This window comes from Coloeus monedula (genome assembly GCF_965178545.1).
Source record: "Coloeus monedula genome assembly, chromosome: 15".
NCBI lineage: Eukaryota > Metazoa > Chordata > Aves > Passeriformes > Corvidae > Coloeus > Coloeus monedula.
The window spans coordinates 16440446-16459013 of NC_138795.1; the positions used below are offsets into that span (position 1 = coordinate 16440446).

The 18568-nt window shown below is 40.9% G+C and overlaps 1 protein-coding gene across 13 annotated transcripts in view; it reads left to right on the plus strand.

The window, feature by feature from the left end:
* LOC309578709 (ankyrin repeat and KH domain-containing protein 1-like) overlaps window positions 1-18568 on the plus strand; it is a gene marked incomplete at its 3' end in the record, with an annotated part of 101328 nt that overhangs the window by 45631 nt on the left and 37129 nt on the right. For 12 of the 13 annotated variants that reach the window (XM_082291509.1, XM_082291504.1, XM_082291510.1 and 9 more), the window contains 5 exons: window positions 7217-7304; window positions 7919-8046; window positions 8207-8350; window positions 9031-9133; window positions 17634-18377. In XM_082291509.1, the coding sequence (XP_082147635.1) occupies window positions 7217-7304; window positions 7919-8046; window positions 8207-8350; window positions 9031-9133; window positions 17634-18377 (1207 nt within the window). The remainder of the gene's footprint in view (window positions 1-7216; window positions 7305-7918; window positions 8047-8206; window positions 8351-9030; window positions 9134-17633; window positions 18378-18568) is intronic. The other variant, XM_082291508.1, reaches the window with a different exon arrangement.

The window sequence follows — 18568 nt, forward strand, 5'->3', positions numbered from 1 at the left end:
AGAGTTGCTGCTTAAATGACACTTCAAATTTTTGGAGTTGTGTCATTTTCCCCCCTCCCATCACTAAGGTGAGCAGTGCTTGTGGCCACCAGCATCAGCTTCTCAGTATTGCAGAGGACAATCTCAGTCCTTTCTAAAGTAAAGTTTTATTTCGCTGCGTTTTCTTGCACTACCAATGAAAATGTGGAACAGGCAAGGAAAATAGAGTAAGGAAGCAAAGGAAAATTGCTTTGAAAGGAATTCCTGCTATGTAAATCTGCCAGTTTTGAATTCTGATTATAAGTTAATTGGGAAATGCCTGCAGAATGGTAGCAATGCTGATGGCAGGTGCCTCTGGTTTGAAGCAGTTTCTGTTCAAACCCTTGTGTTGCTTTGCTTTATTCGAAGTTGGGAGGTGTTTTGAATAGATTTGTTATGTTTGTCATGGGCTGAGGGAGGGCTCTGAAGGGTGTTACCTCACTGCTGGGTATGAAAAAGCTTCCTTGGCAGTACCATGGGAGACTGTTCTTCTAGATTTCAATTTTCATTCAAATGAATTTAGATGTTTCCATCGAGTTGTCCCCGCAAGCTGGGAATTGAATGAAGATCTGGACTTAGACATGTAGCTGGTCTGTCTACATTTGTCCAGTTAATTTTGCTCTACTGCTGGTGTTCAGACACAGCAAAAGGAAGTACATCTGCTGTTGCTTTTCTTTCCTTCCTTTTTCATCCTGTGGCTTCTGTCTTTCCTGGGATTGCTTTCACTGATGCTTCATTGTTTTCCAGAAACTTTCATTATCCCTGAGGTTTAATTCAGAGTCACTGAGGAGCTGGACATGCAACATCTTACCCTGTTGGAAAGCAGTTCTTTTTGAGGAAGAGACTGGTTATGTCTTAAACAGTAAAATAAAACAGGAGCAGCCTGGTCTAGTGGAAGGTGTCCTGGTCCATGGCAGGGATGTTGGATGGGATGGTCTTTGAAGGTTCTGTCCAACCCAGACCATTCTGTGATTGTTTTATGTAAAGTGATTTTAGTCCCCAGTAGAGTTGTCTGAACTGGGAGTGATCATTGCCACCACATCTCAGCATGAAACAGCAAGTGAGAATGGGAACTGATGCTTTTCAGGGACTGATCCTCTGGACTAGATCTCAAATATGTAATTCAGTTCAGGAACCTCTGAAGATCTTGAGAGCTCTGTTAGATATGTTAAGCAATGTGGCTTTGTAACTACCAGGAGAATTTTTAAAAATGATGGCTGGGATGAACTTTTCAGTTTGTGGTTAATTTTTCCATAAAGCTCTGCAGTGACAAGTTGTACTAGAAATGAGCAGTGTCAGAGTGCTCATCTGTCTGCTGGAGAACTGCTCAATCCTCTATGGTACTTTGATGAATTTGTGACTAATTGTTCATGAAGTCTGGCTTGTTAACAATTCTTCTGTGCTTTTCTGATGCCCTTCTTTAAGGGATCTTTTCCATGTCCTTACAGAGTTGGCCTGTCAAAATCTGTAGCAAAACTAGCTGGCAGGCCTGCACCTTTTCTTGTTAATGTATGCATTTTGAAATCAGCTTGCTTTTGCCAAGTGTATGAATGACTGAATCTGAGGCACATCTGAAGCCTTCAGCCTGTGCTCCCATCTGTGCCATAGTTACATTCTAGTTCCCCCATCCCCTTCAGGAGCAGGAACTTCCAGTGTCTCAGCTTGAGCTCTTACCACTGGATCAAATTTAAATTTTACTTGTTTGCAACCTTTATGGGGACAGAACACCTAGATTTTCTGATCTGTGTAAGTAAAATTTTGGAGATTGAAACTCTGAAATACGAATTGATTAAAGCATTGTTTGAAAGCAGACATAGGGTTTAGTAACTTCAGGAAAAAATATCCATCACTTCAGTAATACATCTATTTACCAGTGTAGCAAGGATTGTCTGATTTCAAAGGTGAGAGGATCATTTTTCCTATAAGATTTCTTTTTTTTTTTTCTTTCCTATTTTTGCTTTGTGTCTTTCCCAGTAGTTACCTTCATCTCAAGGGTTGTGTAAGGTAAGACGTGGGAGGTACATGTATGTTCCCACAGGAACCGGGTTAAGGACTGTAAATCTCACAATGAGTATTGGTGATATTTAATGAGAGGTGATATCCTGCTTTTGAGCTGCTTACCTTTCAATAAACTAAAAGGACCTTTTTGGATGCCTGTTCCCATTTGATGTGGAATCACACCGGGATTAAAGGAGATTCTGGTGTCCCTTTTGAAGGCAGCACTGCTCTTGACAGGGTGGTTGCGTCTTTGTCTGTTTCAGTGGAGCTGAAAATGAAAGAGAGATGTTCTTTTTTGGACAGTGAGATCATCTCAGCTTTTCTCAGCTGGGAAATACAGAAAAGAGTTTTAAATTGAGATTTTTTAACCTGGATCCTCTTGCAGCTGTACATGAGGCTCTGCTACGTAGGAGTTGATCTAGTGATGAAGTTTACCTTTCTCCTACAAGATATATGGGAGCTCTTATGCAGAAATTGAGAAATGGAAGAGAACCCACGAGGAGAGCTTCATCCTTGTATTTTTCTCATTTTACACTGTCAGGGTGTCCACAAAACTCTTCAGTACTTGGTAAGATTCCACGTCTTGCTTTGCTTAGAAGACTAAAACTGGCTACCTGGCATCCACACAACTCTAATTGCAAAAAAACCCCCAAACATGCATGCCAGACTACCTCTTAATTCTTCTCCTATGACACAATGCTTTTACAGACATGTTTCTGTCATGGCAGGGATCATTGTTTTGCCTTCAGGGGATATCATCCCTCACAGTAACATGGCTCCTAAATTAAAAACTCACTTTCCTTGATGTGTGTGACACACTGTGGGTTTGATGCATTGTGTATGAGGCACCATTTAAACATCTACAAAAGCAGCCAGTCTTCTTGGATTTGAATTCAACAACTCTGGAGGTTGCTGTGTTGCTGTTACAGTGAGGAATCCGAGGTGCTGTTGTTTTTCCTTACTGGTTTTTGAACCATCAGGGGAAGGTCAGGGGTTTCTGGATTTTTTAGACTTGGCTCTTAGTCTTGTACAGATAAAGCATGGTAGGACATGTGAAGCTCATTTTTGTAGTCAACACTTTTTGGCTGTTGAAGTCTCTGGATAGTGCAAAGTACAATGAAATTCTTTGTTTTGCCAGTAGTGAACAAAAAATCAATCTTGTCTGTAACAAGATGCTGTGTCTGACCTTTGTGCTCTCTTTGTGGATCTGGATGGTTCATGGTAGGAGTCTGAACTCATGAGAGCTTCATTGCTTGGTCTTACCATTGTTCTTGCTTGCCTCATGCCAGCAAGCCAGTTTCCAGCTGGTGGATCTCATCCCATTTAAGTTCACGTTCCGGGTCTTCATGACCAGGAACATTTGTTTGTAGAACAAGAGCCGTGAGTTGTTCTTTTTCCTTCTGCAGGACAAACAGGAGGACTTTAAGAAGACAGTTTTGGAGGGCCTAGAGCCGGGCAGGCATCAGGTGAGGTTGGCCTTTGATGCTTGTAAGCTGCAGCCTCAGGACACATGCTAAGGACAAGCATGGCTTCAAGGCATCTCAGTCTCTTCAAAGATCTAGAGAGACTCACTGTATGGACTAGATGGGGCATTCTTGTCCTGTATTTTCCCTTCTGTTGGGTTTTCTAAAACTGGTTTTAAAAAATAATATCCCAACCTTCCCAAATGCAGCAGCTTGTCTCATTGATAGCAGCCCTCTTAAATCTGTTAGTTTCCTCTAAGGTCTTCCTTTTTCAGGTGTTTGCTTTAAACTAAAGGGCTAGTTGAGTTTTCAGGAAGGTTATTTGGGGCAGGTAGGTTGGTGACTGCTGGAATAGGAGTTCAGTCTTGAAAATCAGCAAAGTGTTAGGGCCTGTATTTTTTTGCCTGAAAAGCTTTCTGTAGATCATTTTGTTTAGAATAATACATAGATTTCTGTTAAATATTCACTGTTGACATGGATGAGGGGGGCTTGTTAAAGAACTGAAAAGTTGGACCTTTACTTTGAAAATACAGATTTTCTTCCTGAACTTTTAAATAACGAGACATTGGGGAAAAAAAAAACCTCAGAGAAACTATCCTAGTGATTAATATAACCATAAATATTTGTGAAGAAGAATTGTGTGGGGGAAAAGCCTCTATGTAGCTGATCTTGGAATTGCCTAAACCAGAGAACTCAAAAGGAAGAATTAAAAAATACCAGTGATTGTCATAAGGTGCTCCTGATGACTCTGCTTCTGCTCTGCTCTTGGAAGTATTGATTTGTCTAGAAAGGAAATAATTACTGCTGACTGGAATCTCATCTCCTTCTTGAGTCTCAGTGGAAAAGGTGCAGACAGTGTAAACTGCTGCCTGATTTGGGTAACACTCTCACTTTCCCTTCCTATCCGTTACCCAAACACACAGAAAATTCTTCTCAGGTGTTCTTTCTATCCCAGCAGAATTAGCAGGAGAGCACATCACCCAGGGGTTTAGAGAATGGATTTATTTCCAAATGTGGCAGAGGTGTTCTGCTTTCTTCCTCTTCCTGATTGCACTAACTACCATATTCCTCAGGGCTGGAGCAGTGACAAGAGACAGGATACTGTGGTGACTCCTACAGTGCAGAGAGGCAAGGGAATTGTGTTTGGAGACAACTTACTGGGTTTAGATCATACAAAATAAGCACTGGTGTGCACTTCATATAAATACAAGGGGAAAAGCACATTGGAAAAGTAATGGGGATGCTTTGGGACAACTTTCATTTTCTCTGTCCTGATTTTGATTATCTAATGCAGCTGAAAAAGAGATCAGATCTAGATATATATAGATATATATAATCTTTGAAATTTATGATTATTCTAGGTGAAAAGACAGGATGTGTGTAGACAAAGGCACTGTATTGTCTCAGCTTCTTATTTTGGCTTGTCCTAGATGTCTTCCCTTAAAGCTTGAGTTAATGCTGTCTGGTGGCCATTATTAGGGCTATAGAGAGTGCTGAAGTCAGAATTAATTTCATCTTAAAATAAAATATGCGTTTCCATCCTCCAATGTGAAAAATACCATCAAAATGCCATAAGTTTTGAAGATCTGCAGCAGGTGGGCACCCAAATGGTTTGGTTTGGCTGGACTGATGGTGTGCATGGTGCTGCAAGGATTGGAAGTGTGTAGTAGCTGAGGATCAAGTTCTGCCTGCTTGAGGAAGTGACAGTTGGTTAAACTGGGCAGAATCACTGCATTGCATTTAAATGAGGAAGCCTCCTGGCGTCCGTGTTTAAGACTTCCAACAGTGAAGTCTGTTAGGAAGGCAGAATGTTGCAAATAATTATACCTTACTGCCAGTTATCTGCTGTATCTCAGTGCAATATAGGAAGGTTTTTGCTACCTTGAATATAGCTAAGGTGACCTAAAATAAATTTTGCATCTTGCCATCTTTGCATCAGCGAGGATTTAGAACTGGGTGTGAGATAGTTCAGGCAGCAGTGTCCAGGTCCTGCTCAGAGCAGAGTGGTGGTTAGGAATTCTTTGCATCCACAGCTGCTTTGGGAGTGATGTGCTGGTGGAACCAGGGGTTTGCTGTGCTTCAGGCACACAGCAGCTTCTGGCTTTTTAGGATCTCTTGGCAGTGGCTGAGGAAGGAAAAACTATGCCAAATACCAGAGTAAGCGTCAGGGCTCAAGGGCACTCTGCCAATTCTTGCAATCGTAGGGCCACATGTTAACATAATTAGGTTTACAAGTCCTGCAATTCTGCCAGTTTCTGCCATGCAGACAGTCCAGAAGCAGGTATTTATTGACATCTAAGCAGTCATTGCCCTGTGGAGGGAATTTATTTAATAAACAAAAAAAGAAAAGAAAAAGATATGACTTCAGTAGTAAGTCTGTAGGGTTTTGTGTCTGCCTGCATATGATTGTGTGTTATACTACTGAATAAGTAAAGAAATCAGAGCACTACTGTGGGATTTAGCTGTGTGTTAAAGCAGTGGTGGACAGGAACACAGAGCTCTTGTGAAGGTTGAGGAGCAGAGCAGGAGAGGAGCAATGTAACCTCTTACAGTGAAGGATGGGCTTGGACTGGGGGCCAGTCTCCAACAGAAGATCCAGTCAAGAGGTTTCCTCTTCAAGTGTATGAACAAAAAACTAACTTAATGTACAGCTTGTAACCAAAGTAAGCCATATGTCAAAGGACATATGCAGTTTTCAGGAACACAGAAACTATGGGAAGGAATTGAGTTGTTCTGTCAAATCTCTTCTTGATTTGTAGCCATGTCATCCACTGTCAGTACTAAATGTTAACTTTTGCTATCAGGTATACATGAAATTATGAAGTAAAGAGTGAATTTAGAGCTTGGCTTCCCAGATATTTGATTAAAAACCACGCATTCCTAGTATATTATTGATCAGACTGAACATTATTTAAATAGGGTAATACTGAATGTAGAGTGCACATACAAATGCTCACAGGGAGATGATGTTCTCTCCCCTTTTTCTGCGGGTGGGTTGATATCATTGCTCAGCATTCTTTGTGGTATTGATCATGTCTACATAGCAGGCACATTGTCTAGTTCTGTAACTGCTCTAATACAGTTGGATTCAACCACATCTTTTCAGTATTCAGAAACTTTTTAGATTAGAAAATTGTTCTTGATCCTCATTCCCTTTTTGTTGGTTTGTATCATCCTTTTATTGTCTTTCTGCTTTATTCTCCAATCCTCTTAGAGACTTCTTGTGACCTGCAGTGATTTGTCTCATTCTTATTTCTGATCCTCTTCCTTATGTTTTATAAATGTTGTGTGCACTCGAGGCATTATTGCAGTTTTGAGGTCTGGCAGCACGTGGCAGCTCTCTGGACTGAGGCACTGCAGTTTGTGGTTATTGTGCACTTCCTGATGCTGGGTGACGTTTGTGTTCAATCTTCCACCCTTTCTGAGGAGGAAAGAAGATGTTACTGTTCTCATGTATGTTATGCATGTGAACACTAAAATAAAAAAGAGGGAGTGTAAGTATGGCAGCTTCCTGGTGTGATACCAATATGGATGTGGTCCTAATCATTTTTAACAGTGTAATTTGGTATTTTAGGTAACATGAAAATTGACTCCAGTCAGTTTATATTTATTACAGTCTGCTTGTGAGATAGATCTTCTACAAGATGGGTAATTCTGGTCCCACCACAAAATACTTCAGGAGCTGAAACAATGGTACAATTTTTTGCCCATTTATACACCTGTTATTTCTTCTCTAGGAGCATGAATCTGAAGGTGGGAGAACCCCACTAATGAAGGCTGCACGAGCTGGTCACTTATGCACCGTGCAATTCCTTATTAGCAAAGGTAAATGCTAGTTTACATAACTAATTAAAAAGCTTAAAATGCCACTTTACAGTGCCACGTGTTTGTGATCTATATTTAAAAGTATTCTGGTTATGTGGATATGAGCATTTGTCAAACACGTAAGGGTTTTTTGAATTTCATGTAGTTCATGATAGAATGAATTACAAAATATTTTGCTAGTTACTTTTCCTACTCTGTTGTGTAGATAGATTTGAAGTACAGCAGATATTTTCAGTTTCTTAAAAAAGCACTTCCTCCTTCAGAAAAGCACATCAAGTACTGTCTGAAACAGTAGCAACTGCACCATATAGTGATGTTGCTCAGAGCTCAGAGTGAACATTTGGAATTGTGCTTCTTACACCATGTGTTCCCTCACTTAACACTTAAAAGCCCACTGTTGCTGTTGCAACTGCCTTGTCTTTACAAGGTGAGGAGGAGGATGTGTGGAAGCCAATCAGTTAGTCAAAATCCCTTGCTTTTTCCCTAGAAGTGTGTAGGAAGTAATTGGATTACAAGAGTAAAGTTTGTCTCTGTTCCACAAAATACTGTACTTGTCGATACTTTCTTTTAGAAAGGATTTCTTTGTGTTTAATTCTAAGATCATTTCTTACTAGGTGCCAATGTGAACAGGGCTACAGCCAACAATGATCACACAGTGGTGTCCCTGGCCTGTGCTGGAGGTCACCTGGCTGTGGTTGAGCTTCTCCTGGCTCACGGGGCAGATCCTACTCATCGGCTCAAGGTATTTGCTTGCAGCTGTTATGTTTCATAGGTTCTGAAAGAACCACTTGGCTGGTTTTGGAGTAGTAAATTTAAATCATAGAATCATATCTTATGTGGGGATACTGCACCGGGGAGAAAAACTAATCTTCTGGCTTTTTGTTTCCAAAATCTCACTTCAGGATGGCTCAACAATGCTCATTGAAGCTGCCAAGGGAGGACACACAAATGTTGTTTCTTACTTGCTGGATTACCCAAACAATGTTCTGTCGGTTCCTGCAGCAGACTTGTCCCAGCTCACACCTCCATCTCAGGATCAGTCTCAGGTAAGGCATAAGGAGTTTTTTTTTTTAAATAGCACCATCAATGTTGGGAACAAACACTTGCTTAGTTGTTAATTTCAAAAAATGAACGTAAACAGTGGAAGGAATTTTAAAAACCCTGCACACATGAGAATGGTAGAGAGTGAGAGAACTGGTTGGTCCTAGCTACAGAGACCTGAAGAACACATGAGCTTTGTTCCCTTTTCTACTCCCTGGACAGGATAGTCCCAAACCTAGGATTTCAAAAGGATGTTGTTTTCTTTCCTGCATTTGCTCAGTATTTTGGTTCAACAGTTCTAAAGCCTTGTGGCTTTAGTAACACCCCTCACATGGTGTTACTGATTCTGTTTCTTATATAAAAGAAAATATATTGTGTAAATTCAGAGTTCTGCAGTCTGAAGAGGCAGTTTTCCAGGGGAGTTAGCTGACTAAAAGCCTAAAGCAATTAACAGTTTTCCAGTCAACACAGCCTGGGATCTCACACAGAGCAGCACAGTTAACTTTGACATATTATCCCAATAAAAAAGCACAGGACAGGTCATACCAAGAGGTAGCATAGAATACACAGTTTGGGAGGAGTGGGCTGGAGTGTGCTGTTGATCTGTACCTTTGTATTAACACCTGAAGATCTGCTCTGCCAGAAGGTGTTTTTACCTGAGCACGTGTCTGTGCCTTTGTTTAAGGTTCCCCGTGTCCCGGTGCATACGCTCGCTATGGTTGTACCTCCCCAGGAGCCTGACAGGACCCCTCAAGAGAACTCCCCACCTCTCTTGGGAGTGGTGAAAGGTCAGTATGTAGCCACTCAGAGAATATGTATGGTTTGGAAATGGATAGACTGGGGACCATTTTATTAGAGCTTATGCATAGTGTAGTCCATTTCATCAGTTCTTGAACATCTCTAATGAGGTATAATTTAAAACTATTTTATATAGTTCATAGTTTTTTCCTTATTTTCTTGCATTCTACAGTATAGCAACATTGGTTATTCTAATCTTATTATGCTTATTCTAATTTATTAGAATTATGCTTATTCAATTTTTTGTGGAAGGAAATGCTTATGGTAACTGCCATAGTGCAGACAGATAAAAAAGTTGATGTACTCTAGGTGTGGTGTTCACTTTTGAATATTGTACATTGGTCTTCTAGAATAGTTGCAGCTATTATCCATGAACTCGATGCAGCAACTTTTTCCTGTTCCTTCAGTAGCAATGCAAGCATGTTGGCCCTATAAAATACTGGTGCAGATCTACTTACAGGAGAGTTTTTGTTGTATTAGAAGTAGTTCTCTTGTAAGTAATCATAACATCAGAGTTTTTGCTTTGAACATGGTCAAACTGATTGGTTAAAACTCCTAGCAGTCATTAAATGGCAATTAAGGAGTTTGTTTCCAGCTGTGGATTCTGTAACAAAATCTTCGTATCTGCTAAGTCAGCTCAGAAAGAGAAGCAGATTCTCGAGTGCAAAGTTACGAACTGCAGCTCCTAATGATCTACAGTTTTGGATGGGGATCTTAAACATTACAGTATCCAAAGCTCTGTTAGCTAGATTGGCTTAAATCCTTTGTTTGAGGAAGCACTGAGCAATTCCAGAGCAAACAAACAACCATGAATCCCTTAGGGGCACAAATAAAGAGAGAAAAACATCGTGTACCTGCTGGTGCCTGAATGTGCAGCTGTGTCCCTCTCCATGCATATGCCATGTCTGTGACCTTTCAGATGCCCTTGCTGTCTCATTTCCTAGGATGTGCAACACTTGATACTTTGGATTTCATAAAAATGAATACCAAACAAATGAAAAGAATATACAACTTCTGGTTCAAATAACCCATCAAAAAGCTGTATACCAGCATGTGTGCCCTTCCAGTTCAATGCCTGTTAGCACTGCAGAGTGGGAGTGTTCTGGGAGCACATTTTGTGGTGCATGGGAATCAGTAAGGGATTAGTTGATGCTGAGTCAGAAGACTGAAGTTTAAAGCTAAAAGTTTCATGTTATTTAATTAAATTATGTAAGGCAAATAGTTGACTGTAGTTTAGGAAGCAGCTGTCATTACAAACACTGTATTGCCAATGTCAGCACATCCTTAGGTGTGTTTTTTGCAGTACCATGATGTTGGGACGGGCACAGGGAGATCTCATTGTTTGCAGGGGTTCAGGACATGCTTCATGCGTGTCAGCAAAACTCCTGCTGTGTTGCAGGAGATGCAGCAATCCCAAATGTGTCATCAGGCTGATGAAGCATTCCCAAAAACTGTGCAAAGCTCTTGTATCTGTCAGATCTTTAGGGGGGAAATGGTATTTTTGTGCTAAATGCTGTGTGCTCACTGGAGTGCAGAGTTGGTGTGCTGTGCTGAACTGCCATTTGTAACTTGCTACACACAAGTGGCTTTAATTCACCAGACTTCCATCACTAAACTTTGTGGGAGAGGAGGGGCAAAAGAGGGGGTGAGTTGAGGTGGTCGTTATTTCTGAGGCAAGAGAGCAGTCAAGTTCTTGCATAACAAAATTGTTTATCTGGGGGCAGAACAATTACTTGCCTTTGATTAGAAGTAGCCCCTGAGTTTTTGTATAAACTGTGAGCTACTGGGAGGCAGGAGAGCAGTACCTTGCCTTCTTAACCTTAGCACGGTAAGATTTTTTTACGGACCTGTGTTTTGCAAGAAATGCAATAATGACACTTTGTTTTCTGAAGAGTTCTTGGCAAGTCAAATGTAAAACTTGAACACATTTAAGTGTTTCTGTTACAATTCAGATATGACATGAGGTTTTTCAAGAGGAATTTATGGTCTAATTTTGAATTTTATTATTATTCTTAGTAAAGCATGAAGGCACATGGGATCATTACCATTTGAATAATTAGTCTGGGAAAGGATTTAATATCAGTGTTTAACAACTGAAAAGAGAATCATTTCAGAGGCAGCAGTGAATCCAGAGAGGCTTAGATAAAGGTGACACTCCAAGATGGTAATTTGGAAAGAACTGAAGAAAAATCAGGTAAAAAAAGGAACAGAATTAGTTATGGGACTGACCAGACCTCGGCTCCTACTTGCTTAGGAAGGATTCTTCTCAGTGCACTACATTTAGCATGTGTCTGCTGTGTCCATGTAAAAGAAATCCCAGTGCAGTTCAGCTCTTTTTGCTTCCACGGGGAGAGGCAGGAGTTGCCTTCCTTGGCAGATTCTACCAGCTGCTGCCCTTGCTGAGCAGGGGCAGGATTGCTCAGCAGCAGCAGTGGTGCAGCAGCTCAGCACAAAGAGCTTTTTGGGTACAAAACCCAAGTGTGCTGTTTCCACAGGCCCAAGGGTCCTTCCCAGGGGACCCCACAAGGGCTGTCCAGTGCGGGGCTGTGCTGCAGCTCCACGTGGCCCTGCACCTGCTTCCCTGGGAGAGGAGGAGCCCAGCCCAGGGAGCAGTCCAAAGGAATGCCACTGGATTTCTTCAGGAAACCAGCTCTTGATAATCTCATCTACTTTGTGAATGGTTCCTGCAGAGCCTTGTGCAATGTGCTGGGGAGTGCAGGGCTGGAGCACAGAGCACGTTCTAGATCGTCATCAAACACGCTGGGACAGCAAAGGATGCTCAGGGAGCCTGTGGAGGGTCGTTTCCTTAGTCAAAGTATTTTGACTAACATCAGCTGTTTACAAACATGTCAAAGTTCAAAGCAGTCTGTTTTGGGAGAATGAGGTACCAGGTTTTCAGTAAATTTTTCTCCAGATTTGTTTTACTTCATACTTATTCTGAAATTGTGCTTACAAATGAACTAATTGGCCTAAAGCGAGTACTTAAAACCTGTCAACATGCTGTCATTAGACTTTTCTACTGTCATTTTTAAGTGGGCAGTAACTTGCAGCGGGTTCTCATTTGGGGTGTGGGGTTTATTTAGAGTTCCACAAGACCCAGTAGACTTACTCAGGTGAAAGCTGCCCACATTTGCCTTTGATCCCTGTGAAGGAGACCAGAGTTCCCCTAAAGTTGACTGGTACTTTTGGAATCTATAAGCTTTCACAGCTAAATATTCAATATATGGTATCTCCTGGATCCCCATGCTAGATCTAACAATCTGATGGTGTGGAGAAGGGGAAGAAAAACAAACTCTATGTAACTTCAATGGCTACAAATTCAATAAATATTTTTTACTCTGATATCTGACTTCTATGCCTAATACTGAGTTATGTATCCCAGCAGAGATCTCATGCATTGTGTGATTTAATAAAAATAGGGGCCAGGTTTACAGTAAGTCTAGGAAGTTATATGACTTTCATGGAGGTAAAAGCATTAGTAAAGCAAACTGATATTCCAACTTTTCCAGCTTTTGCATTCTGATTTTTACCAGATTTTTCTACTGCACAGTTCCAGCTGCTTCATTGTTTAATGTGCTTCAACATCTTCTGACAACTCTTGCCATTTCCTCCTGGAAACTTCCTGCCTGGGTCAGCAGCTGGCCCAGGTGTCTGGGATGAGTTCCCAAGGGAGATTTCACCATCCGTGTGTCCTGACTTCTGAGCTTTACTAATACTTTCTTTGTAGACTCAAAGACTTTTTTCTGCAAATCCTCAGCAGTGCAGGCAGGTGATTTGACACCCAGACACGTGTAGGTCCCAGGAGCACAAATGTGTTAACAGTCTTTTCACGGTGGTTTGTGAAATTCTGCTCCTTTGAAGCTTCAGTCACCTGCTTGCCACCAACTAATTCAATTACATCTTAGCAATTTTCCAGTTATATACCATGAAGCCACCAGAGGAAACCTGGGAAGAAGACTAAGATTGGAAAGAACTCAAATTTTTGAATGGCTGAAAATTGAGTTCAGTTTGGCTTGGTTTCTTTCAGCTGTGTAGCCGTTGCCTGTTGGATAGCATTGCACCTATTCCCTGCAATTTTCCATAGAAACAGCTGCAGGTGTGATAAAGACTGGCAAAATTACTCCATGGTTCCAGGAGGGATACTGTGAACATACAAAGTCATCATTCAGCCTTCTACCAATTAACCTCTTCTTTATAAAGAAGAAATCAGTATGTATTAAAAACCACGTGGCAGATGAATTTGCTTGGGAAAAGCAGGCTTCTTTTGTTTTCCAAATCAGCAAGATTATGTAATATTGTACTTTGCATTTGTGTGTGTATGGAGCAACTGATTGTTTCTCCAGGTCCTTAGAGATGAATTTCTTACTTAAACACAGAATTTTCATGACAATTCAATATTGAGTTCATTTTATTCATGTTGATTAGGCTGGTGAGTTTTAGCAGACTGCAAATTGAACTCTCAACTTCTGAGTGAAATCAGATTTAAAAAAAAAAAAACCTCAAGTGCAAGAACAACGGACAAGCATTTCTGTTACAGAGCATACAAATGACATGGTGATTCATACAGATTTATGTAACAGGGTCTCCAGCAGAGAAGATGTATTTGAATGTACAAATGGGTATCACAGAGCTGACTTTTTTCTTACTGTCGTTTTTTTATGCTGGAAAAAATCTTTTGGACTTTACTGTTTGGATTTCAATCCACTTTTTTTTTTTCATTTAACAATGACAACAGAAATTAAGGAGCTGTCCACAAATCTCAGAATTTTGTCTAATAAAACATTAAGTATAATACAACTGAAAGGCATATAAATTAGTTCTTTCCAGGGAGAAGTGACATCCTATGGATTATCAGTCAGGGCTAGAAGAGCAAGTTCCTTGAGAATCATAACCACTCAGGAAATATGGTATGAGGCTTGTTTGTTGGCAGCAACTGTATAAATACTAAATGTGTTCTAAGCAAATTTAAATTAGAAGAGTTCAATTGCTTGAGAAAGCCACCCAAGGACTACAAAACTGAAGGCTATTTTTTGAGGTTCTTGCTCACAGTGTTTAGGGACTTTAAATGTCATTTGCAGCCATAAGCATTAAAACCTGATCATGATGTCCTCTCTGCATGTTTACTGGGTGCTCAAGAGACAGGAATGATGCCTGGGAGAGGCTCATTGTGGTGAATGGGCTGTTGCAACTCAGGTCTGTGGGAGATGGTCTTAAGTGTATGGGAGAAGTACAGGAAATTGCTATAGGAAACACCTGTCACTTCCTGGAGAGAAGTGGAGATCAGAGGAGTGGATGGGAAGCTGTGTTTGGGCAGAGTAGGTCTTACCCTGAGTCACACATGTTGGTCACAAACCTGGCTGAAGGTATGTGCATGCCCTGCAGGAATTGCGGTGAAGGCTGAGTTGTACAGGGTAGGGACCAGAACTTGGGGGAATGTGGAAATGCAAATCAAAGAGCAATTGGTCATACTGCTCACAAAATAACTGGGGAATCAGTCCCTTCTTTACTCTGTGGCTTTCCTAGCATGCCCAGTACCACTCTGGGTTTGCTGATCCATTTTTTTTCCTGTAATTGTGGTACTGGATAGCAGGTGGTATCTGTGTAGCAACATCTGGATTTCAGTCATCTTCAGTCTAAACAACTTAACTTTCATATTAAACAAGTCTTCTAAAAATGATGAAAACAGTTGCTTTAGAGGCCAGATTGACAGCTTAATGTTGCTAGGTGTAATTTGGTAGTAGGTTGATTGTGTAGATGACTGATGCTGCCCCCAAAAGATAAATGTACAAAATAAATGAAAAAAAAAAAAAGGTCGACGTGATTGTGATCAGGCCTGTGATTGGATTCTTAAGTCTTACTCTACTTACATATTTCAAAAGTGAAAGTATAAAGTATCTGTTCATAATTATGTACTAAAATGGGCACAGTATTTTTCAGGATATTGTAATATAGAGATTTGGATAAACCAGGAAATGCTACTTTTTAGTACATCCAATATTTGCATATTCAAAGCTGCCAACAGTGTAGCTATATACCCTTCTCCACCTCTGGTTTGACCTGACTCTTCTGGTGGACATGGCAGGTTTAGCAGATCTTTCTTCCTGCCCCTCGTCCTCTTCCAGTATCTCCATTTACAGGTTGCAACTGTTTTCTGGCATAGAAAGGGTGATCTGGAACCTGAAAAGTGGCCTGTCTATCTAATTAGCAGCTGATTAATGTAAATTTCTGTACTTGAGAGCCCAGCTGGTCTCCTAACACCTGTCTTCAGAAACTGTCCCACCTTTCCGTGATGATTCTCGGTTGGAGCTGCTGTCTGGTGCTGTCTGAGCCCAGCCCTGGCTCCTCAGCCCAGCCCAGCTCTCAAGGTGGGGTTGTGCTTCTGCTCTTTCCTTCCTTTTGTGCTCCTAAGAAAGCTTTCCCATGACAGGTTTGTTTTCTCCCCAGCACAGACTTAATTGAGAGGGACAACATTGATACTTTATTATTTGGGGGGCTCTTTGAACTGTAGCTTTTCTTTCCTAGAGTGATGGAAGGTGTCCAGAGCTGCTGGGTTGTGGGAATGCCTTCTGTTAGGTTGGGAATGATAGGTACAGGAACCTTAGGGATGATATTAAACAGAGCAGGGCAGAGGGTTCCCATCTCAGCTGAAGGCAGGGTTCATTTGCAGTTTGGTTATGATAGCAGTGAAGCACAGCTTCGTTTCAAAACAATGATATAGACAAGCCTTTCAGAGATTTTTGGTGAGTGCAAATTTCTCAAGAGTGTTCTCAAAAACCTGTAAGTTACACTTGTTAAAATTAAAGGATAAACCCTGAGTGTGTGACAAAGCCAAAGGGGCCACAGGTTAGAGCAGGCTCGAGCTAAACAGCCAGCACAGAGCCAGGAATTGCTGAACTTCCCCCAAATTCCTTATTGTCTGCTGAGAAATTGGCTGGGGACTCACTCATGGTTCAGAGCTAGGTAATAGCAGTGATGGGGAGAGGTGCTCAGCTGGAATTACTGACCTGCACAGAGTACAGAGCTGCGGAGGAAGTGTCCTGAAGGGTGGCTCCAGGGGCCACATGTGGGATGCTGGGCTGTTTCCTGGGATCAGTAAGATTCTTGTTGTTTCCCATCTAATTAGATACAGTTTGCTTTCACTCCTGTGAGTCTGCTGAAGGTATGCAGTGCAGAGTTGATCCAATTCTATTTTAATATTTGCTCTTTCTCTTTATAAGAGAAAAATCTCACATTTATTTGGTTTACAGTTAGTTCCTCCAAAAAAGATTCATTTCAAAGTGAAGTGTACACAACTCTTGTTTTGACAGCAATGCAAAATGAAGTTGTTTGTGAATTAGTGTATTGTGAAGGATGCCCCAGAGAGAAATAAATCTATGTTTCAGGAAACTTAATCCTTCCAGGGCTGGTGACTCCTCTACAACTTAGTTCTTGCATCCAGACTTTCACTTAACTGTGTGATGTTTTGCTAACTTTATTAAACCATGGCTCAAACTGTACATCATTTTAGTACCCCTTTTAATGATTAATTATGTGAGTCTGCTTTGTAAAACTTCAACTTTTTTTTTTTTGAAGGCTTCATATGTCAGTGTTTGGGTAAAGCGAATGAGTATTAGTGCAGAAAATTATTTAATCAAGCTAAAACCTTTCACATTTTTAATTAAAGTTCTGATACTGAAGTAATAATTGAAATCTCAGCACTTAATAGGTTCCTTTTAGTAAGATGTGACTTAGAGTTTCCCAGATGTGGCTTCGGGGAAAGTAGCCATGGTTTGCTTGAGGGCAGTCAGCACTTGGGGCAGGGCTGCCCGGCTTTGGTGGGCCTTGGTGAAGGTTATTTTTAAAGTCTTTATAATGAACAGTATTGTTCCTTTGTTATTGGAAGGGAAAGTGAGCAAGTTGTTCATTTGGTCCCAGAATTTTTAAAAAGGTGCTAAAACTTCACACTCCACTTGTAAGTACTAAGTTTGCAGTGGCAGGATTCTGCTTGTAATGTGAAGGTGAATGCTACAGTGTTTGGAGAAATCCTAGTTCAAAGTATCATCTTACTGTCAGGTTAGTCTGCTCTCAGCTATAGAGTCTTTCTGCTCGTAACCTTGCTGTTGGAAGTCAGCCTCTGGAAAATACTCTTATTTTAAGCTATGCAGAAGAACTTTGGGAACTCAGTAAATCATGTAAATTGCCTTGCTGTTCTTGCTGATTCCCCTTCCCAAGTGCATTGTCAAGTATGTCAGAAACTGTAAACTATAGCTGTGCTCTCAAAGGGTTATGAGGATCAATACTGAAAATTCCGGCTATCTGCTTTGTCCTTTCTTGTCTTAACATGGAGTGTAGGGTTTACCTTTCTGTGCTTTGACAGCTGTGCAGTGTTAGTTGTAAAGATTTTTTTTAAATTTTATTTTATTTTTTATTATTATTATTTTTGGTGGGTGAGAGGGGAGGTTTGGGGTATCTTCAGCATGGCATTTTTTCAAACATTTTTCATGTGCTTAGGTGCATCCAAGCAGAAGTCAAGTTCCCTGCAGGTAGCAGATAAGGACCTACTGCCACCTTTTCACCCATACCAGCCTTTGGAATGCATAGTAGAAGAGACTGAAGGCAAGCTGAATGAACTTGGACAGAGAATTAGTGCTATTGAAAAAGCACAACTTAAATCATTGGAATTAATTCAAGGTGAACCTTTAAATAAAGATAAAATTGAAGAACTTAAAAAGAACAGAGAAGAACAAGTACAGAAGAAGAAGAAAATATTGAAGGAGCTGCAGAAGGTGGAAAGGCAGTTGCAGATGAAAACCCAACAGCAGTTTACCAAAGAATATTTGGAGACCAAAGGTCAGACAGACACACCACCTGCCCTGCAGCAGCAGTGCTCACTTACAGGGGTCTTCCCAGAAGTGGAAGCCGATAAGGGTCTGCCAGAGGATAACTTTTCAGGGTTACCTCAGGTTGACACAATCTTGTCTAAAGATGATGAGCAACACCAGTCTCCACCACCTGCTGAACAAATAGAGTTTGTCCCTATCCAGCCTTTGCCAGCACCGCAATGTAATTTTTCTGGTAACTTAGGTTATAATGGGACAGAGTCTCTTGAACTTCAGAAAGCATTAGGGAATCAGCAGAATGTAGGACAGCAGCAGCAAATTGCTGGGCAGGGGCTCTTAGTTCAAGAACCAGACGGATTAATGGTTGCCACTCCAGCACAGACGCTTACCGACACTCTTGATGACCTAATAGCAGGTGGGTTAAGAAATATACCTATTTTTGCATTAATTTGTGTGCTCAGTTTCCCTCTCTCTCCTTCCCTCCAAATACGTCTTGGGGTTTTCCAGTTTGGGAATACTTGCTTAAGAATAAAGTTCCTGATTAGTGCTATTAATCCTAACAGTGACTTCCAATTCTAACATGATACTTTTAAATATCTTTTTTTC